This window comes from Bombina bombina, chromosome 2, assembly GCF_027579735.1.
Source record: "Bombina bombina isolate aBomBom1 chromosome 2, aBomBom1.pri, whole genome shotgun sequence".
NCBI lineage: Eukaryota > Metazoa > Chordata > Amphibia > Anura > Bombinatoridae > Bombina > Bombina bombina.
In genome coordinates, this window is record NC_069500.1 from 883,155,163 (window position 1) to 883,181,965 (window position 26,803).

Sequence of the window (26,803 nt, forward strand, 5' to 3'; positions counted from 1 at the left end):
AAGGAATCTATTATTGTTCCCAAGAAGGGAACTCTTTGTCGACTGAGACAGAACTTTTTTCTATGTTCACCTTCCATCCGTGTGATCTGAGAAAGGCCAGAACGATGTCTGTATGAGCCTTTGCTTTTGACAGGGACGACGCTTGTATTAGAATGTCGTCCAAGTAAGGTACTACTGCAATGCCCCTCGGTCTTAGAACCGCTAGAAGGGACCCTAGTACCTTTGTGAAAATCCTTGGAGCAGTGGCTAACCCGAATGGAAGGGGTCACAAACTGGTAATGCTTGTCCAGAAAAGCGAACTTAGGAACTGATGATGTTCTTTGTGGATAGGAATATGTAGGTACGCATCCTTTAGATCCACGGTAGTCAAATTGACTTTTCCTGGATAGTGGGTAGAATCGTTCGAATGGTTTCCATCTTGAACGATGGTACCCTGAGAAATTTGTTTAGGATCTTCAAATCCAAAATTGGTCTGAAAGTTCCCTCTTTTTTGGGAACTACGAACAGATTGAATAAAATCCCATTCCTTGTTCCTTTATTGGAACTGGGTGTATCACTCCATCTTTAACAGGTCTTCTACACAATGTAAGAACGCCTGTCTCTTTATTTGGTTTGAGGATAAGTGAGACATGTGGAACCTTCCCCTTGGGGGTAGTTCCCTGAATTCCAGGAGATAACCCTGAGAAACTATTTCTAGCGCCCAGGGATCCTGACCATCTCTTGCCCAAGCCTGAGCAAAGAGAGAGAGTCTGCCCCCCACTAGATCCGGTCCCGGATCGGGGGCTACTCCTTCATGCTGTTTTGTTAGCAGCGGCAGGCTTCTTGGCCTGCTTACCCTTGTTCCAGCCTTGCATCGGTTTCCAGGCTGGTTTGGGTTGTGAGGCATTACCCTCTTGCTTAGAGGATGCAGAATTAGAGGCCGGTCCGTTCCTGAAATTGCGAAAGGAACGAAAATTAGACTTATTTTTGGCCTTGAAAGGCCTATCTTGTGGAAGGGCGTGGCCCTTTCCCCCAGTGATGTCTGAAATAATCTCTTTCAATTCTGGTCCAAATAGAGTTTTACCTTTGAAAGGGATGTTAAGCAATTTTGTCTTGGATGACACATCCGCTGACCAAGACTTTAGCCAAAGCGCTCTGCGCGACACGATAGCAAACCCTGAATTTTTCACCGCTAATCTAGCCAATTGCAAAGCGGCATCTAAAATAAAAGAGTTAGCCAACTTAAGTGCGTGAACTCTGTCCATAACCTCCTCATATGGAGTCTCTCTACTAAGCGAGTTTTCTAGTTCCTCGAACCAGAACCACGCTGCTGTAGTGACAGGAACAATGCACGAAATGGGTTGTAGAAGGTAACCTTGCTGTACAAAAATCTTTTTAAGCAAACCCTCCAATTTTTTATCCATAGGATCTTTGAAAGCACAACTATCTTCGATAGGAATAGTAGTGCGTTTGTTTAGAGTAGAAACTGCCCCCTCGACCTTAGGGACTGTCTGCCATAAGTCCTTTCTGGGGGTCGACCATAGGAAATAATTTCCTTAAATATAGGGGGGGTAACAAAAGGTATGCCGGGCTTTTCCCACTCCATATTTACTATGTCCGCTTGGGTATAGGAAAAGCGTCGGGGTGCACCGGAACCTCTAGGAACTTGTCCATCTTGCATAATTTCTCTGGAATGACCAAGTTGTCACAATCATCCAGAGTAGATAACACCTCCTTAAGCAGTGCGCGGAGATGTTCTAATTTAAATTTAAATGTCACAAAATCAGGTTCAGCTTGTTGAGAAATTTTTCCTGAATCTGAAATTTCCCCATCTGACAAAACCTCCCTCATGGCCCCTTCAGATTGGTGTGAGGGTATGACAGAACAATTATCATCAGCGCCCTCCTGCTCTTCAGTGTTTAAAACAGAGCAATCGCGCTTCTCTGATAAGTAGGCATTTTGGATAAAATATTTGCTATGGAGTTATCCATTACAGCCGTTAATTGTTGCATGGTAATAAGCATTGGCACACTAGATGTACTAGGGGCCTCCTGTGTGGGCAAAACTGGTGTAGACACAGTAGGAGATGATGTAGTATCAGGTTTACTCCCCTCATCTGAGGAATCATCTTGGGCAATTTCATTATCTGTGGCAGTACTCTCCTTACTTTGTTTGGACGCTATGGCACAATTATCACATAAATTTAATGGGGAGACACATTGGCTTTCATACATATAGAACATAGCTTATCCGAAGACACAGACATGTTAAACATGCTTAAACTTGTCAACAAAGCACAAAAAAAGTTTAAAAAAAAAAAAAAAAAATAATAAACGTTACTGTCTCTTTAAATTTTAAACAGAAAACACTTTATTACTGAATATGTGAAAAAGTATGAAGGAATTGTTAAAAATTACCAAATTTCACCACAGTGTCTTAAAGCATTAAAAGTATTGCACACCAAATTTCAGAGCTTTAACCCTTAAAATAACGGAACCGGAGCCGTTTACAAATTTAACCCCTATATAGTCCCAGCTATAGCCTTTGCTGAGACCTAACCAAGCCCAGAGGGGAATACGATACCAATTGACGCCTTCTAGAAGCTTTTCCAGCAAATTTCAGATCCTCACACATGCATCTGCATGCCCTGCTCTCAAAAAACAACTGCGCAGTAATGGCGCGAAAATGAGGCTCAGTCTACAACTAGGAAGGCCCCCTGACTGGAAAAGGTGTCTAACATAGTGCCTGCCGTTTAATAAACGTTCCCCAAGTTTATAAATGCGAATTGTCAGCATAAATATGAATAAAATGCCCAAATAAAGCAATCGATTTAGCCCATAAAAATGTCTACCAGTTTTTTAGCCCATATTAAGCCCTTTATTCTGTTTGACTAAGAAAATGGCTTACCGGTCCCCATGAGGGGAAATGACAGCCTTCCAGCATTACATGGTCTTGTTAGAAATATGGCTAGTCATACCTTAAGCAGAAAAGTCTGCTAACTGTTTCCCCCAACTGAAGTTACTTCATCTCAACAGTCCTATGTGGAAACAGCAATCGATTTTAGTTACTGTCTGCTAAAATCATCTTCCTCTCACAAACAGAAATCTTCATCCTTTTCTGTTTCAGAGTAAATAGTACATACCATCACTATCTTAAAATAACAAACACTTGATAGAAGAATAAAAACTACATTTAAACACCAAAAAACGCTTAACCACCTCCGTGGAGATGTTGCCTGTGCAACGGCAAAGAGAATGACTGGGGTGGGCGGAGCCTAGGAGGGACTATATGGCCAGCTTTGCTGGGACTCTTTGCCATTTCCTGTTGGGGAAGAGATATCCCACAAGTAAGGATGACGCCGTGGACCGGACACACCAATGTTGGAGAAATGTCTTTATTAGCCACATCCCATTATAAAAAGGGACTATAAGCATTGAATCAGGATTTACACCTCCGGACTTGCAAGGAAGCGTACATCTGTCATATGCAGCAGTGTCACTTTATTTACCAGCTTAGTTTAAGCAAGTTTACTATGAAATCTTGTGACATTTCAGTGAAATTCCATGAGATCACTGTAAAGCAAAGTGTAGCTCTGGATCACAAAGCATTTACTCTAGTGAGCTGAAGAAATTATGAGAACATTTTTTTTTTATTTTTTTTTAAAGAGAATCAAATAATATTTTCTTGTCCGCTTTTTACAGTTATGCTGCATAAATTGTGATAAGGCATATGTGTATTCTATCACTTAAAGTGGGTTCTGCACTAAAACTTCACTCTGTACATTTTTTGAAAATAAGGTCCAGAAAAAGCAAACAAAGAAATAGGCTGCCCCTGCTGACTCCTGCACTGCAGCTAGGTTTATAATGAGCTGGAAAAGAAACACTTTACTGAGCATGTCACCTAGCAACGTAACTGTACAACTATAAATGCTATTATTGTTAAGTGGAAGTATCCAGGAGCAACAACCCAGATGTATTTATTTTTTCTCTCTCTGGAAGCAACATCAGCACAAGAACGGTGTGTCTGGAGCATACTTGAAAACTAGATAAATCTCAATGTATCCTTCCTGGTAAAATATTTTATAAATAAAATTATGAAATGGTTTTCCATGGCCGAGCAATTCTACACTAGCCTCAATCGTGCTTATGCGTGCATAACTTTTTTCCATATTTTAACTTAATGAGGTAGGCACATAGCTAATTTTGTAGCTCAGATTCTCCACACACAGGGTAGAAACCTACATGGAAGGTACATGAAGTTAGACAAAGTTACTGATTAGCAATGGCTACAAAAGTTTAAATTTAATTATCTTCGCTAATAATCCCATTTCTTTAATGGTATACTCATGTATTAAAACTCAAAAATTGTATATCCACCTTACAAGGGGCTTGTTTTGGGCTGTAATAGAATAATGGAGGGGGTGTGGCAAAAAAAATTCAATGCAAAAAGGGGGGTCCCAAGTGAAAACATTTTAAGAAGCTCTGGTATAGCCTTTATTCTTTATACTAAACACAACTTGAAATGTGCATGCTAGAAGACACTATACATTCAGAGGAGCAAAGAGAGAAGTACAGCTTGTAGCAAAGATCCAAATGAAACCATCAAGCAAGTAAAAGGAAGGTTATTATGGAAGGTTTATGATAAATTTCCCATGAGGTGAAAAAAGAATCAGAAACCATACCCCATATATATCCCTCTGACAAACACTGTACTCTAAAGGGGAAACCGGGGCTCAACATAGACTGAAAACCCCCCTTCTCTGAAGAATCAAATGCACATCTTTATTCTTCAACCACCTCCAGCGGAGGCAAAGTAAAGACTGAGGTATGTTTGACGTGAAAAGGTTTTATAGGGCTTGTGGGGTTCGGAAATCTTTGCCTACTCCTAGTTGTAAGAAGAGTAATTCCCAGGAGTAATTGATTGTACTCTCTCCACCTGGCAGGAGAGTTCATGCTGAGCAGTTCTCTCTAAGTGGACGACTAATGATTTAACAAACATTCTACAAATCATCTCCCAATTTATTTACTATAGAAATGAATTAAAAGGGTGAGCATTACACGTGTAGTCTCAAAATCAATATTTAGGTGGCTCATCATACAAAAATTCATGAAGAAAACAGAATTTATGTTTACCTGATAAATTACTTTCTCCAACGGTGTGTCCGGTCCACGGCGTCATCCTTACTTGTGGGATATTCTCTTCCCCAACAGGAAATGGCAAAGAGCCCAGCAAAGCTGGTCACATGATCCCTCCTAGGCTCCGCCTTCCCCAGTCATTCGACCGACGTAAAGGAGGAATATTTGCATAGGAGAAATCATATGATACCGTGGTGACTGTAGTTAAAGAAAATAAATTATCAGACCTGATTAAAAAACCAGGGCGGGCCGTGGACCGGACACACCGTTGGAGAAAGTAATTTATCAGGTAAACATAAATTCTGTTTTCTCCAACATAGGTGTGTCCGGTCCACGGCGTCATCCTTACTTGTGGGAACCAATACCAAAGCTTTAGGACACGGATGATGGGAGGGAGCAAATCAGGTCACCTAGATGGAAGGCACCACGGCTTGCAAAACCTTTCTCCCAAAAATAGCCTCAGAAGAAGCAAAAGTATCAAATTTGTAAAATTTAGTAAAAGTGTGCAGTGAAGACCAAGTCGCTGCCCTACATATCTGATCAACAGAAGCCTCGTTCTTGAAGGCCCATATGGAAGCCACGGCCCTAGTGGAATGAGCTGTGATTCTTTCAGGAGGCTGCCGTCCGGCAGTCTCATAAGCCAATCTGATGATGCTTTTAAGCCAAAAAGAGAGAGAGGTAGAAGTTGCTTTTTGACCTCTCCTTTTACCAGAATAAACAACAAACAAGGAAGATGTTTGTCTGAAATCCTTTGTAGCCTCTAAATAGAATTTTAGAGCACGAACTACATCCAAATTGTGCAACAAAACGTTCCTTCTTTGAAACTGGATTCGGACACAAAGAAGGCACGACTATCTCCTGGTTAATATTTTTGTTAGAAACAACTTTCGGAAGAAAACCAGGTTTAGTACGCAAAACCACCTTATCTGCATGGAACACCAGATAAGGAGGAGAACACTGCAGAGCAGATAACTCTGAAACTCTTCTAGCAGAAGAAATTGCAACCAAAAAACAAAACTTTCCAAGATAATAACTTGATATCAACGGAATGTAGGGGGTTCAAACGGAACCCCCTGAAGAACTGAAAGAACTAAATTAAGACTCCAGGAGGAGTCAAAGGTTTGTAAACAGGCTTGATTCTAACCAGAGCCTGAACAAAAGCTTGAACATCTGGCACAGCCGCCAGCTTTTTGTGAAGTAAAACAGATAAAGCAGAAATCTGTCCCTTCAAAGAACTTGCAGATAATCCTTTCTCCAAACCTTCTTGAAGAAAGGATAGAATCTTAGGAATTTTTATCTTGTTCCATGGGAATCCTTTAGATTCACACCAACAGATATATTTTTTCCATATTTTATGACAGAATCTGAGAACCCTCGCTTTGATAAAATCAAGCGTTCAATCTCCAAGCAGTCAGTTGGAGTGAGGCCAGATTCGGATGTTCGAATGGACCTTGAACAAGAAGGTCCTGTCTCAAAGGTAGCTTCCATGGTGGAGCCGATGACATATTCACCAGATCTGCATACCAAGTCCTGCGTGGCCACGCAGGAGCTATCAAGATCACCGATACCCTCTCCTGTTTGATCCTGGCTACCAGCCTGGGAATGAGAGGAAACGGTGGGGAACACATAAGCTAGGTTGAAGCTCCAAGGTGCTACTAGTGCATCCACTAGAGTCGCCTTGGGATCCCTGGATCTGGACCCCGTAGCAAGGAACCTTGAAGTTCTGACGAGACGCCATCAGATCCATGTCTGGAATGCCCCCACAATTGAATTATTTGGGCAAAGATTTCCGGATGGAGTTCCCACTCCCCCGGATGAAATGTCTGACGACTCAGAAAATCCGCTAACCAATTTTCCACTCCTGGGATGTGGATTGCAGACAAGTGGCAGGAGTGAGTCTCCGCCCATTGAATTATTTTGGTCACTTCTTCCATCGCCAGGGAACTCCTTGTTCCCCCCTGATGGTTGATATACGCAACAGTCGTCATGTTGTCTGATTGAAACCGTATGAATTTGGCCTTTGCTAGCTGAGGCCAAGCCTTGAGAGCATTGAATATCGCTCAATTCCAGAATATTTATCGGGAGAAGAGATTCTTCCCGAGACCAAAGACCCTGAGCTTTCAGGGGTTCCCAGACCGCGCCCCAGCCCACCAGACTGGCGTCGGTCGTGACAATGACCCACTCTGGTCTGCGGAAGCTCATCCCTTGTGACAGGTTGTCCAGGGTCAGCCACCAACGGAGTGAATCTCTGGTCCTCTAATTTACTTGTATCGTCGGAGACAAGTCTGTATAATCCCCATTCCACTGACTGAGCATGCACAGTTGTAATGGTCTTAGATGAATTCGCGCAAAAGGAACTATGTCCATTGCCGCGACCATCAAACCTATTACTTCCATGCACTGCGCTATGGAAGGAAGAAGAACAGAATGAAGTACTTGACAAGAGCTTAGAAGTTTTGATTTTTCTGGCCTCTGTCAGAAAAATCCTCATTTCTAAGGAGTCTATTATTGTTCCCAAGAAGGGAACTCTTGTTGACGGAGATAGAGAACTTTTTTCTACGTTCACTTTCCACCCGTGAGATCTGAGAAAGGCCAGGACAATGTCCGTATGAGCCCTTTGCTTGTGGTAGAGACGACGCTTGAATCAGTATGTCGTCCAAGTAAGGTACTACTGCAATGCCCCTTGGTCTTAGCACCGCTAGAAGGGACCCTAGTACCTTTGTGAAAATTCTTGGAGCAGTGGCTAATCCGAATGGAAGTGCCACAAACTGGTAATGCTTGTCCAGAAAGGCGAACCTTAGGAACCGATGATGTTCCTTGTGGATAGGAATATGTAGATACGCATTCCTTTAAATCCACCGTGGTCATGAATTGACCTTCCTGGATGGTAGGAAGAATTGTCCGAATGGTTTCCATTTTGAACGATGGAACCTTGAGAAATTTGTTTAGGATCTTGAGATCTAAGATTGGTCTGAATGTTCCCTCTTTTTTGGGAACTATGAACAGATTGGAGTAGAATCCCATCCCTTGTTCTCCTAATGGAACAGGATGAATCACTCCCATTTTTAACAGGTCTTCTACACAATGTAAGAATGCCTGTCTTTTTATGAGGTCTGAAGACAATTGAGACCTGTGGAACCTCCCCCTTGGGGGTAGCTCCTTGAATTCCAGAAGATAACCTTGGGAGACTATTTCTAGCGCCCAAGGATCCAGAACATCTCTTGCCCAAGCCTGAGCGAAGAGAGAAAGTCTGCCCCCCACCAGATCCGGTCCCGGATCGGGGGCCAACATCTCATGCTGTCTTGGTAGCAGGTTTCTTGGCCTGCTTACCTTTGTTCCAGCCTTGCATTGGCCTCCAGGCTGGCTTGGTTTGAGAAGTATTACCCTCTTGCTTAGAGGATGTAGAACTTGGGGCTGGTCCGTTTCTGCGAAAGGGACGAAAATTTGGTTTATTTTTAGCCTTAAAAGACCTATCCTGAGGAAGGGCATGGCCCTTACCCCCAGTGATATCTGAAATAATCTCTTTCAAGTCAGGGCCAAACAGCGTTTTCCCCTTGAAAGGTATGTTAAGCAATTTGTTCTTGGAAGACGCATCCGCTGACCAAGATTTTAGCCAAAGCGCTCTGCGCGCCACAATAGCAAACCCCGAATTTTTCGCCGCTAATCTAGCCAATTGCAAAGTGGCGTCTAAAGTAAAAGAGTTAGCCAATTTAAGAGCATGAATTCTGTCCATAATCTCCTCATAAGAAGAATCTTTATTGAGCGACTTTTCTAGTCATCGAACCAGAAACACGCTGCTGTAGTGACAGGAACAATGCATGAAATTGGTTGTAGAAGGTAACCTTGCTGAACAAACATCTTTTTAAGCAAACCCTCTAATTTTTTATCCATAGGATCTTTGAAAGCACAACTATCTTCTATAGGGATAGTAGTGCGTTTGTTTAGAGTAGAAACCGCCCCCTCGACCTTGGGGACTGTCTGCCATAAGTCCTTTCTGGGGTCGACCATAGGAAACAATTTCTTAAATATAGGGGGAGGGACAAAAGGTATGCCGGGCCTTTCCCATTCTTTGTTTACAATGTCCGCCACCCGCTTGGGTATAGGAAAAGCTTCGGGGGGCCCTGGGACCTCTAGGAACTTGTCCATCTTACATAATTTCTCTGGAATGACCAAATTGTCACAATCATCCAGAGTAGATAACACCTCCTTAAGCAGAGCGCGGAGATGTTCCAATTTAAATTTGAATGTAATCACATCAGGTTCAGCTTGTTGAGAAATTTTCCCTGAATCTGAAATTTCTCCCTCAGACAAAACCTCCCTGGCCCCCTCAGACTGGTGTAGGGGCATGTCAGAACCATTATCATCAGCGTCCTCATGCTCTTCGGTATTTTCTAAAACAGAGCAGTCGCGCTTTCGCTGATAAGTGGGCATTTTGGCTAAAATGTTTTTGATAGAATTATCCATTACAGCCGTTAATTGTTGCATAGTAAGGAGTATTGGCGCACTAGATGTACTAGGGGCCTCCTGTGTGGGCAAGGACTGGCGTAGACGAAGGAGGGGGATGATGCAGTACCATGCTTACTCCCCTCACTTGAGGAATCATCTTGGGCATCATTTTCTCTAAATTTTTTGTCACATACATCACATCTATTTAAATGAGAAGGAACCTTGGCTTCCTCACATTCAGAACACAGTCTATCTGATAGTTCAGACATGTTAAACAGGCATAAACTTGATAACAAAGTACAAAAAACGTTTTAAAATAAAAACCGTTACTGTCAATTTAAATTTTAAACTGAACACACTTTATTACTGAATATGTGAAAAAGTATGAAGGAATTGTTCAAAATTTCACCACAGTGTCTTAAAGCCTTAAAAGTATTGCACACCAAATTTGAAAGCTTTAACTCTTAAAATAACGGAACCGGAGCCGTTTTTATATTTAACCCCTATACAGTCCCTGGTATCTGCTTTGCTGAGACCCAACCAAGCCCAGAGGGGAATACGATACCAAATGACGCCTTCAGTAAGCTTTTTCTATGTATCTGAGCTCCTCACACATGCATCTGCATGCCTTGCTTCCCAAAAAACTGCGCATTAGTGGCGCGGAAAATGAGGCTCTGCCTATGATTAGAGAAGGCCCCCAGTGAAAAAGGTGTCCAATACAGTGCCTGCCGGTTATTTAACATAATTCCCAAGAATAAAATAACTCCTCAAAGCTATAAACTATTAAAAATGCTTATAAATCAATCGTTTTAGCCCAGAAAAATGTCTACCAGTCTTTAAAGCCCTTGTGAAGCCCTTTATTCTTATTTAATAAAAATGGGCTTACCGGATCCCATAGGGAAAATGACAGCTTCCCAGCATTACCAAGTCTTGTTAGAAATGTGTCATACCTCAAGCAGCAAAAGTCTGCTCACTGTTTCCCCCCAACTGAAGTTAATTCCTCTCAACAGTCCTGTGTGGAAACAGCCATCGATTTTAGTAACGGTTGCTAAAATCATTTTCCTCTTACAAACAGAAATCTTCATCTCTTTTCTGTTTCAGAGTAAATAGTACATACCAGCACTATTTTAAAATAACAAACTCTTGATTGAAGAATAAAAACTACATTTAAACACCAAAAAACTCTAAGCCATCTCCGTGGAGATGTTGCCTGTACAACGGCAAAGAGAATGACTGGGGAAGGCGGAGCCTAGGAGGGATCATGTGACCAGCTTTGCTGGGCTCTTTGCCATTTCCCTGTTGGGGAAGAGAATATCCCACAAGTAAGGATGACGCCGTGGGACCGGACACACCTATGTTGGAGAAATTAACATTTATTCATATACAATATTTTCTATGAGCATGTTTTATCTAGCAACATTTTCCAGTGGCTTCACCCAGCCCTAAAAACTAGGGGTTTGCAATGGACATGGAATTCTAGTTTTTTTTTTTTTTTTTTTAACATTGTTTGGAAGCGAATTTCAAATTGCATAACTTTCTTTTTACTTTTTAGAGTAAATAAAACTACTTTTTCTTCTGCAGTTGAATTTTTCCCTGCCAGCCAACCAGCAATATAAAATAATCTGTTGTGCACACGTGTTTGCTGTTCGTTTCTGTCTATGTACTGTACATGCAAGGAAGCATTCAATTATATGTACCTTTAATGCTACGAGAAGAGTCACTGTTTCTACAGAGTAATATCCTCTGTCTACATAGTCTCCCATGAAAAGATAGTTGGTGTCTGGAGATTTCCCCCCAATCCTGAAGAGCTCCATAAGATCATGAAATTGGCCATGGACATCTCCACAGACTGTGACAGGGCAGCGAACATCCTGAACGTTTGACTCTTTTGTGAGAATTTCTTTAGCCTGTAGAAAGAGATTCAGAAATGCAGTGTAAATGAAAGATACATTTCATAATGTGGATATGGCAAACATGTTCACTAGTGCTACCATATAGCCTATACACACACTGCCAAAGAATCAATAGAGAAGAGCAATAGTTTTGTAACTCATTAAATGTACTTGAGTCTAGACTAAATAGTAACAAAAAATAAATGCTAAACATGATGTACTCAAAAGGAAAGATTAGTCATATAATAAATATGTATATGTTAATTAAAATAGTTATTTTTAAAAAAAATTAAAATAAGAGTATAAAGCTTTTAGTTTCTATAAATTATTTTCTATAAAGTAATTCACAACGCCATGTTTATACTAGTGATATAGATATCTCGGTTTCTGCAAACAAAAAGGTGCGTGGAATACCTTTTTGGACTTTTTTTTTATTGTCCGTTTTATATATGTCACTAATTGACTTTAGGGCAACTTAAGTTCAAACATGGTGACACCCATTACATTATAGAAAAACTAACAGTTTTTAGAGTTAAATTACAGGAAAAGGAAAAAAAAAAATAATGAAAGTATATTGCAAAGTTTTTAACTACATACTGTTTAATATCACTTTAAAGTTACAGTAAAGTCAAAATAAAACGTTCCCGATTCAGACAAAGCGTAAACCGAAGTATGCTCAGAAGCAGTAATGCACTATTGGAAACTAGATGAACAAATCAGCTAAGCCAATAAGAAAGGGAATATGTGCAATCACCAGATACCTCCCATAACTGCACTGCTGCTCCTGAGCCTACTTCTTAGGTATGCTCTTCAACAAAGGATACCAAAGAAACAAAGTGAATTTGATAATAGAAGTTGTTAAAACTGCATGCTCGTGTTAAAGGGACACTGAACACAAAAAAAAAAAAAAAAATTGTGATTCAGATAGAGCATGCAATTTTAAGCAACTTTCTAATTAACTCCTATTATCTATTTTTCTGCTTTCTCTTGCTATCTTTATTTGAAAAAGAAAGCATCTAAGCCAAGGCGCCAGATAATTTTTGGTTCAGAAACCCAGGACAGCACTTGTTTATTGGTGGGAGAATTTATCCACCGATCATCAAGAACAACCAAGGTTGATCACCAAATATAAGAAGGCCTCTAAACTTACATTCTTGCTTTTCAAATAAAAAAAAATAAAAAAAATAAATAAAAAAGATACCAAAAGAATGAAGAAATTTTGATAAATCGGAGTAAATTAGAAAGTTGCTTAAAATCTGAATCACGAAAGAAAAAAAAAATTGGGTTCAGTGTCCCTTTAATCATGAAGCCTAATTTTGACTACACTATCCCTTTTATTACCTATTAAATGTAACATTACAAAAACACTAAATATATTTTATAAGCATAGTATGGAGATTATTCCCCATCTCCTGCTATCATGGATGCTGCAATTTACTTTGCAATTTAGTGCTAATGTGTTTGCACATGTGCAGCAACTCCTTCAGATATCTGCAGAGTACCATAAGTTCCAACATGGCAGCACCTATGATTAGAGGGAGGTGCACAAAATCTATTTAGTGTTTAATGTCTCTTTAAAAAGTCAAGGTAAAGTTATTAATCTGTGTCCTGTTTTTAAAGGGATATGAAACGCACATTTTTTCTTTCATGATTTAGAAAGAAAATGCATTTTTAAACATCTTTCTAATGTACTTATATTATTTCATTTGTTTTATTCTCTTGATATGCTTTGCTGAAAAGCATATCTAGACATGCTCAGTAGCTGCCGATTGGTTGCTGCACATATAAGCCTCATGTGATTGGCTCACCCATGTGCATTGCTTTTTCTTCAAATAAGGATAACTAAAAAATGAAGCAAAATAAATAGAAGTAAATTGTAATGTTGTTTAAATTGGTATGTTCTATCTGAATCATGAAAGAAAGATTTTGAGTTTAGTGGCCCTTTAAAAATACTAAATAGGGGCACTTTCATTCATGAAAGTTTACATTGCAGCATATTTTGAAAAATACTTACCTTTATCTTCTGCAAAGCCAGATTGGCGATCCCCTACCCGCAGGTCCACTGTACGTACGTTACGATTGACAAAACCAATCATGGCTTCCCCCCCAGAGCACCCATCTCGTGAGGCCATGCCGCGATTGGAAGAAGCCGGCTTTGTCATTGCTGTGTAAGTACAGCAGGAAGAAGCGGGCGGGGTATTTTTCCAAATGTGGTGCAATGTAAACTTTCATGAACGAAAGTACCCCTGTTTATAACAGGATGGATTAATGAACAAAATAAGCAGGGCTTAAAAAGGAACAGTCTACTCCGGAATTATTATTATTTTTTTTAAATATAGATAATCCCTTTATTACCCATTCCCCAGTTTTGCATAACCAACACGGTTATATTTATACACTTTTTACCTCTGTGATTACCTTGTACCTAAGACTCTGCAGAATGCCCCCCTTATACCAGTTCTTTTGACAAACTTGCATTTTAGTCAATCAGTGCTGACTTCAGGGGAGTAAGCACAATGCTATCTATATGGCACACATGAACTAGCACTGCCTAGCTGTGAAAAAAAGTCAAAATGCAATATAAGAGGCGGCCTTCAAGGGTTTAGAACAAGGCTCGACAAACCCAGGAGTCTGGGAGCCACTGGCTCCTATAATTTTACTCCTGGCTCCTAACTTTTTGGCTTATTCTTCATATATCTAAATACAAATTCAACTGTCTGGCTCCTAAAATGATGCTTGGCTCCCAAATATTCTTACTGGCTCCTAATTTTTAAACAGATTTGACAAGCACTGGTTTAGAAGTTAGAATGAGCCTACCCTAGGGTTTACCTTTCAACAAAAGAATACCAAAATAAAGCAAGATTTGATCCTAAAAGTAAATTGGAAAATTGTTTAAAATTGCATGACCTATCTGAATCATGAAAGTTTAAATTTTGATTAGACTGTCTCTTTAATAAAGCCTCTTCACCTAAAACAGGCTCATCATGCTTAAAATATGGGGTTATAGGTTTTGTGCAAAGTTTATATTTACCTGCTTTTTTTGTGTGAAATTTACAAGCAAATTACCCTATTAAAATGCAGAACTGAGGTGCAGGGAAAAGCAAGAAATAATGCAAACAAAATGAATTAATATTTTACAAATTAGAACAGTGCTCGTTTAACAGTAGTGTCTGGCAACTGTATATTGGTGTGGCAACTGTATATGGGTAGTGCCAGGACTTAGCCAGTAAATGCAAAGTGCACACACATACCACATTGTGAATACCCATTGATCTCTGATAGCACATTACACACAGGTGCACAGAATACAAATAGCAAACAGCACACTAGTTTTATGCACTATGCATTATGCTAACATCCATATCAGTTTAAACACTATTGGCCAAGATAAAACTCTCAGGGGTGCCTCCTCACACTTTGTCCTAGACTACTACAAGGGTTGTGTGCCAAAACCTTAGGTTCCAGTGCTCCTCCTCCCATCTGCCTGCTATCTAGAGACCAACTGTCATTCAGCTGCTGCAGAGTTGCTGTCGTCCTCTCGTGCCCACATTGTGAGATAGCACTGCAAACTATGCATACCATACTGTTCTATAAAAAGGACTGTCTTAATCTAATTGCTTATTTGTCCTTGCGGCCTATCCTGCAAGAATCCCAGTACAATGAGGATGATATTGTGATAAAGCCGAGATCAGACCCATGGCATGCTGGGAATTATTTCCAGGCACACAAAAGTAATGTAACCGAGGTGTTGAATGTTGTGAATGCCACTTATAACATCAGACAGTATTAGTATAGCAGCATGCAAATGGGGGACCTATAAATATGAGTTCAAGTGCCAATATTTTAATCTGAAATGGGTGCCTGGGTTTTTCCAAGGCCTGATCAAGCTGATCATACAAAGAAAGAGATACACAATTTATATTTAAAAAAAATAAATAAAAAAAAAATGCAGTTTAAAATACAGGAAATACTAGAGTAAATAGTTCTTAATGTGAGAAGGTGGACAAATATGACTAATCAAATAGGCTCAAGTATTGCAGTACAAACTAAAAATTGCCTTCCATTTTCCTGAGTGCCCAAGTGCGACTGGAGCCCAAACTTTTTTTTTTTTTTTTTTTTGGGGGGGGGGGGGGGGGGCGTGGAATCCTTCACATTGTTCCTTAAACAAGCACAGCTTGCCACACAGTTTTAGCAGTTAGCAGTGGTGTTTGGTGATCTAGTAGAAAGTACAGTGAAACTACAATTTAGTTACTTAAAAGTAACTGTAAATTGTACTTCCTTGGTGAGTGAGAAAAAGAAAGGCCCTTCAAGTCTGCCCATATTTATTCCTGAAGTGAAGGCTAAATTATTTCTTAGGATTTAATCTGATCAAAAAAAAAGGGCGCTAGTGAGACTAAATATGCTGATGATGTACAATTGACAGCAAATCCAATCTATTGTATTAGTAACATGACCATAATAGCAATCACATACATACAGAATTATAAGTACACAGGATTGTCTCAGAGTCGATAGAGGTATAATTTCACTTTTGGAATGTGAAGATAAATCCTCCTTAGATTCAAAAGAGCATATGCTGGCTGCCTTCTCACCGACAGGTCCGGGTTGACTATAAAGAATAAGGAAGAACAGAGGGGCGCCTCATGTGTAATATCCTCAAATGTGTGTGAAAAAGGAAATTTATGCTTACCTGATAAATTGATTTCTTCTACGATACGACAAGTCCTCGGATTCATCCTTACTTGTGGGATATTATCCTCCTGCTAACAGGAAGTGGCAAAGAGCACCACAGCAGAGCTGTATATATAGCTCCTCCCTTCTCTCCACCCCCAGTCATTCGACCGAAGGTATAGGAAGAGAAAAGAAAAAGCTAAAAAGGTGCAGAGGTGACTGAAGTTTTGAAAAAATATAATCTGTCTAAAAAAACAGGGAGGGCCGTGGACTAGTCGTATCGTAGAAGAAATCAATTTATCAGGTAAGCATAAATTTCCTTTTCTTCCACTAGATATGACAAGTCCACGGATTCATCCTTACTTGTGGGATACAATACCAAAGCAACAGGACACGGATGAACGGGAGGGACAAGACAGATACCTAAACGGAAGGCACCACTGCTTGAAGAACCTTTCTCCCAAAAACAGCCTCAGAAGAAGCAAAAGTATCAAATTTGGAAAATTTGGAAAAAGTATGAAGAGAGGACCAAGTCGCAGCCTTACAAATCTGTTCAACAGAAGCATCGTTTTTAAAAGCCCATGTGGAAGCCACAGCTCTAGTAGAATGAGCCGTAATTCTAGGAGGCTGCTGTCCAGCAGTCTCATATGCCAGGCGGATGATGCTTTTCAGCCAAAAAGAAAGAGGTAGCCGTAGCTTTTTTTTACCCCTACGCTTTCCAGAATAAACAACAAATAGAGAAGATGTTTGACAGAAATCCTTAGTCGCTTGTAAGTAAAACTTCAAGGCACGAACCACATCCAAGTTATGTAACAGACGCTCCTTCTTAGAAGAAGGATTAGGACACAAAGAAGGAACAACAATTTCCTGATTAATATTCTTATTTGAAACAACCTTAGGAAGGAATCCAGGTTTAGTACGTAAAAACACCTTATCAGAATGGAATATAAGGTAAGGCGAATCACATTGTAACGCAGAAAGCTCAGAAACTCTTCGAGCAGAAGCGATAGCAACTAAAAACAGAACTTTCCAAGATAAAAGCTTAATATCTATGGAATGCATGGGTTCAAACGGAACCCCTTGAATAACATTAAGAACTAAATTCAAACTCCATGGCGGAGCAATAGGTTTAAATACAGGCTTGATTCGGATTAAAGCCTGACAAAAAGACTGAACGTCTGGGACATCCGCCAGATGCTTATGTAGTAGAATTGACAAAGCAGAAATTTGTCCCTTTAAGGAACTAGCTGATAACCCCTTCTCCAATCCTCCTTGTAGAAAGGACAAAATCCTAGGAATCCTAACCCTACTCCATGAATAGCCCTTGGATTTGCACCAATAAAGATATTTACGCCATATCTTATGGTAAATCTTTCTAGTGACAGGCTTGCGAGCCTGAATCAAAGTATCAATGACCGACTCAGAGAATCCCCGCTTAGATAAGATCAAGCGTTCAATCTCCAGGCAGTCAGCTGCAGAGAATTTAAATTTGGATGTTGTAACGGACCTTGAATGAGAAGGTCCTGTCTCAATGGAAGTTTCCACTTTGGCAGAGAAAACATGTCCAATAGATCCGCATACCAAGTCCTGCCTGGCCATGCAGGCGCTATTAGGATTACCGAAGCTCTCTCCTGTTTGATTCTCGCAATCACACGAGGCAGGAGAGGAAATGGTGGAAACACATAAGCCAGGTTGAACGACCAAGGTACTGCTAGAGCATCTATCAGTACAGCTTAGGGATACCTTGACCTGGACCCGTAACAAGGAAGTTTGGCATTCTGACGAGATGCCATCAGATCCAATTCCGGTGCGCCCCATTGACGAATCAATGATGCAAATACCTCCGGATGGAGTTCCCACTCCCCCGGATGAAAAGTCTGACAACTTAGAAAATCCGCTTCCCAGTTCTCTACTCCTGGGATATAGATTGCTGATAGATGGCAAGAGTGAGCCTCCGCCCATTGGATTATCTTTAAAACCTCTATCATCGCTGGAGAACTCCTTGTTCCCCCTTGAAGATTGATGTATGCTACTTTCGTGATATTGTCCGACTGGAATCTTATGAATTTGGCCAAAATCAACTGAGGCCACGTCTGAAGCGCGTTGAATATTGCTCTCAGTTCCAGAATATTGATTGGTAGGAGAGACTCCTCCTGAGTCCAAACACCCTAAGCCTTCAGGGAATTCCAGACTGCACCCCAGCCCAAGAGGCTGGCGTCCGTCGTCACTATCAACTATGCTGGCCTGCGGAAGCACATGCCATAGGACAGATGATCCTGTGACAACCACCAAAGAAGAGAGTCTCTGGTCTCTTGATCCAGATCTGAGGAGATAAATTCGCATAATCCCCATTCCACTGTCTGAGCATGCACAGCTGCAGTGGTCTGAGATGAAAGCGTGCAAATGGAACAAACTATGTCCATTGCTGCTACCATTAATCCAATGACTTCCATACACTGAGCCACTGATGGCCGAGGAATGGACTGAAGCGCTCGGCAAGTATTTAGAATCTTTGACTTTCTGACCTCCGTCAGAAATATTTTCATGTCTACCGAGTCTATCAGAGTTCCCAAGAATGGAACTCTTGTTAGTGGAACTAGTGAACTCTTTTCTATATTCACTTTTCCAACCGTGAGTTCTAAGAAATGATAACACGATGTCCGTGTGAGATTTGGTCAGATAAGTTGACGACTGAATCAAAATATTGTCTAGATAGGGCGCCACTGCTATGCCCCGCAGCCTAAAAACCGCCAGAAGGGACCCTAGCACCTTTGTGAAGATTCTGGGAGCTGTGGCCAACCCGAAGGGGAGGGCCACAAACTGATAGTGTTCGTCCAGAAAGGCGAACCTTAGAAACTGATGATGATCCTTGTGGATAGGAATGTGAAGATACGCATCCTTCAGGTCCACGGTGGTCATATATTGACCTTCCTGGATCATTCGTAAAAATGTTTCTTATAGTTTAAATCTTGAACAATGGGACTCAGAAATTTGTTTAGGCATTTGAGATCTAAAATCGGTCTGAAGGTTCCCTCTTTTTTGGGAACCACGAATAGATTTGAGTAAAACCCCTGTCCCTGATCCAGTTTTGGAACTGGACAAATTACACCCATGGTATAGAGGTCTTTTACATAGCTTAAGAACGCCTCTTTTTGTCTGGTCTACAGACAAACGTAAAAGATGAAATCTCCCTCTTGGGAGAAAATCCTTGAATTCTAGCGGATACCCCTTGGTCACAATTTCTAATGCCCAGGGATCCTGAACATCCCTTGCCCAAGCCTGAGCGAAGAGAGAAAGTCTGCCCCCTACTAAATCCGGTCCCAGATCAGGGGCTGCCCCTTCATGCTGTCTTGGTAGAAGCAACGGGCTTCTTGACTTGTTTACCCTTATTCCAGGCCTGGTTTGGTCTCCAGACTGACTTGGATTGCGCAAATTTCCCCTCCTGCTTTGTGGCGGAAGAGGAAGTAGAGGGTCCACCTTTAAAGTTTCGAAAGGAACGAAAATTATTTTGTTTAGCCCTCATCTTAACAGTCTTATCCTGAGGCAGGGCATGACCTTTACCTCCAGTAATGTCAGAAATGATCTCCTTCAGTTCAGGCCCGAATAGGGTCTTACCTTTAAAAGGAATAGCTTAGATTTGGAGCATACATCAGCAGACCAAGATTTAACCCATAACGCTCTACGCGCTAAAATGGCAAAACCTGCATTTTTCGCCACTAATTTAGCCATTTGAAAAGCGTCATCGATAATAAAAGAATTAGCCAGCTTGAGAGCCTTAATTCTAGCCAAAATATCATCTAATGGGGTCTCAACCTTAAGAGACTCCTCAAGAGCCCTATAAACCAGGCAGTTTAGATAATACCTCTGTAAGGATAGTAGACATAACTGCAGCCATATCTTGCAGAGTAAAATAATTAGACGCACTAGAAGTACTTGGCGTCGCTTGAGTGGGCGTTAAAGGTTGTGACACTTGGGGAGAATTGGATGGCATAACCTGATTTTCTTCAGACTGAGAATCATCCTGAGACATACTTTTATCACCTAAAATATGTTCTTTGCAATGTAAGGCCCTTTCAGTACAAGAGGGACACAATGTAAGTGGGGGTTCCACCATGGCTTCTAAACACAGAGCATTGACTTTCCTCAATGTCAGACATGTTGAACAGGCTAGTAATAACCACAAAAAGTCTTGAAACACTTACTTTATTAAAAAAAAAAAAACAAGTTTGAAAAACGGTACTGCACCTTTAAGAGTAAAAAAAGCGCACAATCTTTGCAAATCTGCTTCAAAATGCTATAACGTTCACAATTTTGCATATATCCTTTTTATATTTTAGACTAATATTGCACCACAAGGGACAAATTAACCCTCTAAGAAAAAAACGTTATTAAAAACAACTTAACAACCCCCTGCACCTCGCCACAGCTCTGCTGTGGCGCCTACCTGCCCTCACGGGTCTGACAAGTCTCACTATGACTCCGGTAGCCTATCTCTCTAGTTTGGGCCCAACCGAAGGTAAAGTTTGCTGCCTTCTGGAAGATCAACTGCGAATCTGAGGCGTGAAAATTAGGCCCCGCCCATCATATGCGATGTACTCTCAAAAAACCGCAATGAAGCGGTATAGTAACTAGCCATGTGGGTCTAAGTATACTAAATGTATAATAAGCCAAGTGAAACCCCCAGCACAATGCTCAGCACCAGTGATTATAAAACCGTTTGTGCCAATAAAAAAAGTTATGCTGCCCCAGTGTCTAACCATGCAGCCATCATTATCTTACTGCATTTAGCCCATAAACTATTCACACAGGTCTTCAGTAATACCCCTTCTATCTATAGGTTTACTGCTTACCCCTTCCCTCATGGGAACTATGTCAGCCTGTTCTGAAATATCACAGTCTCTTCAGAAGTAACTGACTGAACATACCTCAATGCTTATAGCATGAAAACGTTCCCCACACTGAAGCTTCTCTAGTACTCCTCAGCCATTCTGTGGGAACTCATCGGGAGCTTAGTGACATCTGCTAAGATCATCAACCTCCAGGCAGAAATCTTCTTCCATATGCTGCCTGAGGAAAAATAGTACTCACCAGTACCATTTAAAACAAAAAAATCTTGATTGAAGAAAATAAAAACTAATCATTTTAACACCTCTTTCACTTTACCTCTTCCTATTACTAGTATAGGCAAAGAGAATGACTGGGGGTGGAGAGAAGGGAGGAGCTATATATACAGCTCTGCTGTGGTGCTCTTTGCCACTTCCTGTTAGCAGGAGGATAATATCCCACAAGGATGAATCCGTGGACTCGTATCTAGTAAAACAAACACATAATAAGAGACAAGTGGATACTCACATATTCACGGAGCACACCAATGTGCTAGTAGGTGTAGGCTGTAGATTTAACAGGTGTAACAGCTCACCCACAACTAGAATGTCCTGTGTGCTGTAGTAAATGGAAAAAGCACAGACAAAAAAAGGACTACATGTGCAGATCACTCAGAGTACAGTTGTATCTACTTTGCAAAATGCCAAATGGGTACTCACATGTTGACCAAGCACACCAATGTGCTGGTAGAAGCAGGCTGGCAGATTGGGGGAAGGTGTGTCAGCTCACCCCAAGGGAAGATCTCCCAATAAGCAGTATTCAGGTGCAAAGATGTTTGAATGATTAGGCTCCCATATGGTAATGATGAACACAGGTAGGTAAGGTATGTCCACTGAAAATAGTTTTTCATAAAAAAAAATAATGTTTATTAAAAACAAATTAAGAACAAAACTACAAGAGTGGAATAGGGGTATTCCAATATCCCCCTAAACATGCAACATGTTTCTCGGCATAACACACCGTTTCCTCAGGCATATTGTTCACCTTACCCCTAACCCTGCTTTAAATACCTGCTCCCTAACACAAAGGGACACTTTCCTCCCTTTAGGGGGGCGTGTTCTCTAGTTGATATGATACACCTTATTCAGGATCTACCTATGTAATTAGCAAACATTCAGGTTATATTTCTTATGTTGCACCTTGCATAATATAGCCATTATAAAAACATAATTTATATAAGAACTTACCTGATAAATTCATTTCTTTCATATTGGCAAGAGTCCATGAGCTAGCGACGTATGGGATATACAATCTTACCAGGAGGGGCAAAGTTTCCCAAACCTCAAAAATGCCTATAAATACACCCCTCACCACACCCACAATTCAGTTTAATGAATAGCCAAGTACTGTAGTGGGTGATAAAGAAAGGAGTAAAAATCATCAACAAAGGAATTTGGAAATAATTGTGCTTTTTATACAAAAAAATCATAACCACCATAAAAAAAGGGGTGGGCCTCATTGACTCTTGCCAATATGAAAGAAATTAAATTTATCAAGTAAGTTCTTACATAAATTATAATTTCTTTAATGTAATTGGCAAGAGTCCATGAGCTAGTGACGTATGGGATAGCAATAGCCAAGATGTGGAACTCCACCCAAGAGTCACTAGAGAAGGAGGGATAAAAAATAAAAACAGCCATTATCCGCTGAAAAAATTAATCCACAACCCAAAAAATAAGTTTATTCTCATAAATGAAAGGAAAAAACTTAAAACAAAAGTAGAAGAATCAAACTGAAACAGCTGCCTGAAGAACTTTTCTACCAAAAACTGCCTCTGAAGAAGCAAATACATCAAAATGGTAGAATATAGTAAATGTATGCAAAGACCAAGTTGCTTCGTTGCAAATCTAATCAACTGAAGCTTCATTCTTAAAAGCCCACGAAGTAGAGACTGGTCTAGTAGAATGAGCTGTAATTCTGAGGTGGGGCTTGACCCAACTCCAAATAAGCTTGATGAATCAAAAACTTTAACCACGAAGCCAAGGAAACAGCAGAAGCCTTCTGACCTTTCCTAGAACCAGAAAATATAACAAATAGACTAGAAGTCGTCCTGAAATCTTTAGTAGCTTCAAAATATTTCAAAGCTCTTACCACATCCAAAGAATGTAAGGATTTCTCCAAAGAATTCTTAGGATTAGGACACAAGGAAGGGACAACAATTTCTCTATTTATGATGTTAGAATTCACAACCTTAGGTAAGAATTTAAATGAAGTCTGCAAAACCACCTTATCCTGAAGAAAAATCAGAAAAGGAGATTCACAAGAGAGCAGATAATTCAGAAACTCTTCTAGCAAAAGAGATGGCCAAAAGAAAAAAAAAAACTTTCCAAGAAAGTAGTTTAATGTCCAAAGAATGCATAGGCTGAAACGGAGGAGCCTGTAAAGCCTTCAAAACTAAATTATGACTCCAAGGAGGAGAGATTGATTTAATGACAGGTTTGATACGAACCAAAGCCTGCACAAAACAATGATTATCAGGAAGTTTAGCAATCTTTCTGTGAAATAAAACAGAAAGAGCAGAGATTTGTTCTTTCAAGGAACTTGCAGACAAACCTTTATCCAAACCATCCTGAAGAAACTGTAAAATTCTAGGAATTCTAAAAGAATGCCAAGAGAATTTATGAGAACACCATGAAATACAAGTCTTCCAAACTCAATAATAAATCTTTCTAGAAACAAATTTACGAGCCTGCAACATAGTATTAAACCGAGTCAGAGAAACCTCTATGACTAAGCGTTCTATCTCAAGGTCCTTTTTTCCATCAGGATCTCAAATCATTAAATTTGAAGGTATGGAGATTGAAGGTCTGGCCTTAGTAGAAGTGGCCAAGGTTGGCAACTTGACATCCGGACAAAATCCGCATACCAAAACCTGTGAGGCCATGCTGGAGCTACCAGCAGCACAAACGATTGCTCCATGATGATCTTGGAGATCACTCTTGGAAGAAGAACTAGAGGCGGGAAAATATAAGCAGGTTGATAACTCCAAGGAAGTGTCAATGCATCCACTGCCTCCGCCTGAGGATCCCTTGACCTGGACAGGTACCAGGGAAGTTTTTTTGTTTAGATGAGATGCCATCAGATCTATTTCTGGAAGCCCCCAAATCTGAACAATTTGAGAAAACACATCTGGGTGGAGAGACCATTCTCCCGGATGTAAAGTCTGACGACTGAGGTAATCCGCTTCCCAATTGTCTATACCTGGGATATAAACCGCAGAAATTAGACAGGAGCTGGATTACGCCCAAACAAGTATCCAAGATACTTCTTTCATAGCTTGAGGACTGTGAGTCCCACCTTGATGATTGACATGTGCCACAGTTGTGACATTGTCTGTCTGAAAACAAATGAACGGTTCTTTCTTCAACAGAGGCCAAAATTGAAGAGCCCTGAGAATCGCACGGAGTTCCAAAATATTTATTGGTAATCTCGCCTCTTGAGATTTCCAAACTCCTTGTGCTGTCAGAGATCCCCAAACAGCTCCCCAACCTGAAAGACTCGCATTTGTTGTGATCACAGTTCAGGTTGGACGGACGAAAGAGGTCCATAAAATTATACGATGGCAATCTAACCACCAAGTCAGAGATAGTCTAACATTGGGATTTAAGGATATTAATTGTGATATCCTTGTATAATCCCTGCACCATTGGTTCAGCATAGAAAGCTGGAGAGGTCTCATATGAAAACGAGCAAAGGGGATCGCGTCCGATGCTGCGGTCATGAGACCTAAAACTTCCATGCACATAGCTACTGAAGGGAATGACTGACACTGAAGGTTCCGACAGGCTGCAACCAATTTCAAATGTCTCTTGTCTGTTAGAGACAGAGTCATGGACACTGAATCTATCTGGAAACCTAAAAAGGTTACCCTTGTCTGAGGAATCAAAGAACTTTTTGGTAAATTGATCCTCCAACCATGTCTTCCAAGAAACAACACGTTGATTCGTGTGAGATTCTGCAGAACGTCAAGACTGAGTGAGTACCAAGATATCGTCCAAATAAGGAAATACTGCAATACCCCGCTCTCTGATTACAGAGAGTAGGGCACCTAGAACCTTTGAAAAGATTCTTGGAGCTGTCACTAGGCCAAAAGGAAGAGCAACAAATTGGTAATGCTGGTCTAGAAAAGAGAATCTCAGGAACTGATAGTGATCTGGATTAATTGGAATATGAAGATATGCATCCTGTAAGTCTATTGTGGACATATAATGCCCTTGCTGAACAAAAGGAAGAATAGTCCTTTTAGTCACCAATTTGAAAGTTGGTACATATTGATTCAAAATCTTTAGATCCAAAACTGGTCTGAATGAATTCTCTTTCTTTGGGACAATGAATAGATTTGAATAAAACCCCAGACCCTGTTCCTGAAACTGAACTGGCATGATTACCCCTGATAACTCCAGGTCTGAAATACACTTTAGAAAAGCCTGAGCCTTTACTGGGTTCACCGGAATGCGTGAGAAAAAAAAAAATCTTCTCACAGGCGGTCTTACTCTGAATCCTATTCTGTACCCCTGAGAGACAATACTCTGAATCCAATGAATTTGGACTGAATTGATCCAAACATCTTTGAAAAAATGTAATCTGCCCCCTACCAGCTGAGCTGGAATGAGGGCCACACCTTCATGCAGACTTGGGGGCTGGTTTTGATATCTTAAATGGCTTGGATTTATTCCAATTTGAAAAAGGCTTCCAATTGGAAGCAGATTCCTTGTGGGAAGGATTAGGTTTCTGTTCCTTATTTTGACGAAAGGAACGAAAACGGTTAAAAGCTTTAGATTTACCCTTAGGCTTTTTTATGCTGAGGCAAAAAACTCCCTTCCCCCCAGTAACAGTTGAAATTATTGAATCCAACTGAGAACCAAATAATTTATTACCTTGGAAAGAAAGAGATAGCAATCTGGATTTAGAAGTCCTATCAGCATTCCAAGATTTGAGCCACAAAGCTCTTCTAGCTAAAATAGCTAAAGACGTAGATTTAACATCAATTTTGAAATAAAAAAATGGCATCACAAATGAAATTATTAGCATGTTGAATCAACTTAACAATGCTAGACAAATCATGATCAGATACTTGTTGTGCTAAAGTATCCAACCAAAAAGTTGAAGCAGCTGCAACATCAGCCAAAGAAATTGAAGGCCTAAGAAGATGACCTGAATATAAATAAGCTTTCCTTAGATAAGATTCAAGTTTCCTATCTAAAGGATCTTTAAAAGAAGTACCATCTTCCATAAGAATAGTAGTACGTTTAGCAAGAGTAGAGATAGCCACATCAACTTTGGGGATCTTTTACCAAAACTCCAATCTAACTTCTGGCAAAGGATACAATTTTTTAAACCTTGAAGAAGGAATAAAAGAAGTACCAGGCTTATTCTATTCCTTAGAAATCATATTAGAAATAGCATCAGGAACTGGAAAAACCTCTGGAATAACCACAGGACGTTTATAAACAGAATTTAAATGTTTACTAGTTTTAATATCAAGAGGACTAGTTTCCTCCATATCCAATTTAATCAACACTTCTTTTATCAAAGAACGAATATACTCCAATTTAAATAAGAGGATTTATCAGTGTCAATATCTGAGGCAGGATCTTCTGAATCAGATAGATCCTCATCAGGGAAGGAAAATTCAGTATGTTGCTGGTCATTTGAAATTTCATACAACTTATGAGAAGTTTTAAAAGACCTTTTAAGTTTATTAGAAGGCGGGATGGCAGACAAAGCCTTCTGAATAGAATTAGAAATAAATTATTTTAAATTTACAGGTATATCTTGTGCATTAGATGTTGAGGG

At 40.3% G+C, this 26,803-nt stretch overlaps 1 protein-coding gene across 1 annotated transcript in view; it reads right to left on the reverse strand.

Annotated features, from left to right (window-relative positions):
• PPP2CB (protein phosphatase 2 catalytic subunit beta) overlaps positions 1–26,803 on the reverse strand; it is a 184,723-nt gene that overhangs the window by 86,697 nt on the left and 71,223 nt on the right. The window contains exon 2 of the mRNA XM_053700135.1: positions 11,258–11,467. Within this exon, the coding sequence (XP_053556110.1) occupies positions 11,258–11,467 (210 nt within the window). The remainder of the gene's footprint in view (positions 1–11,257; positions 11,468–26,803) is intronic.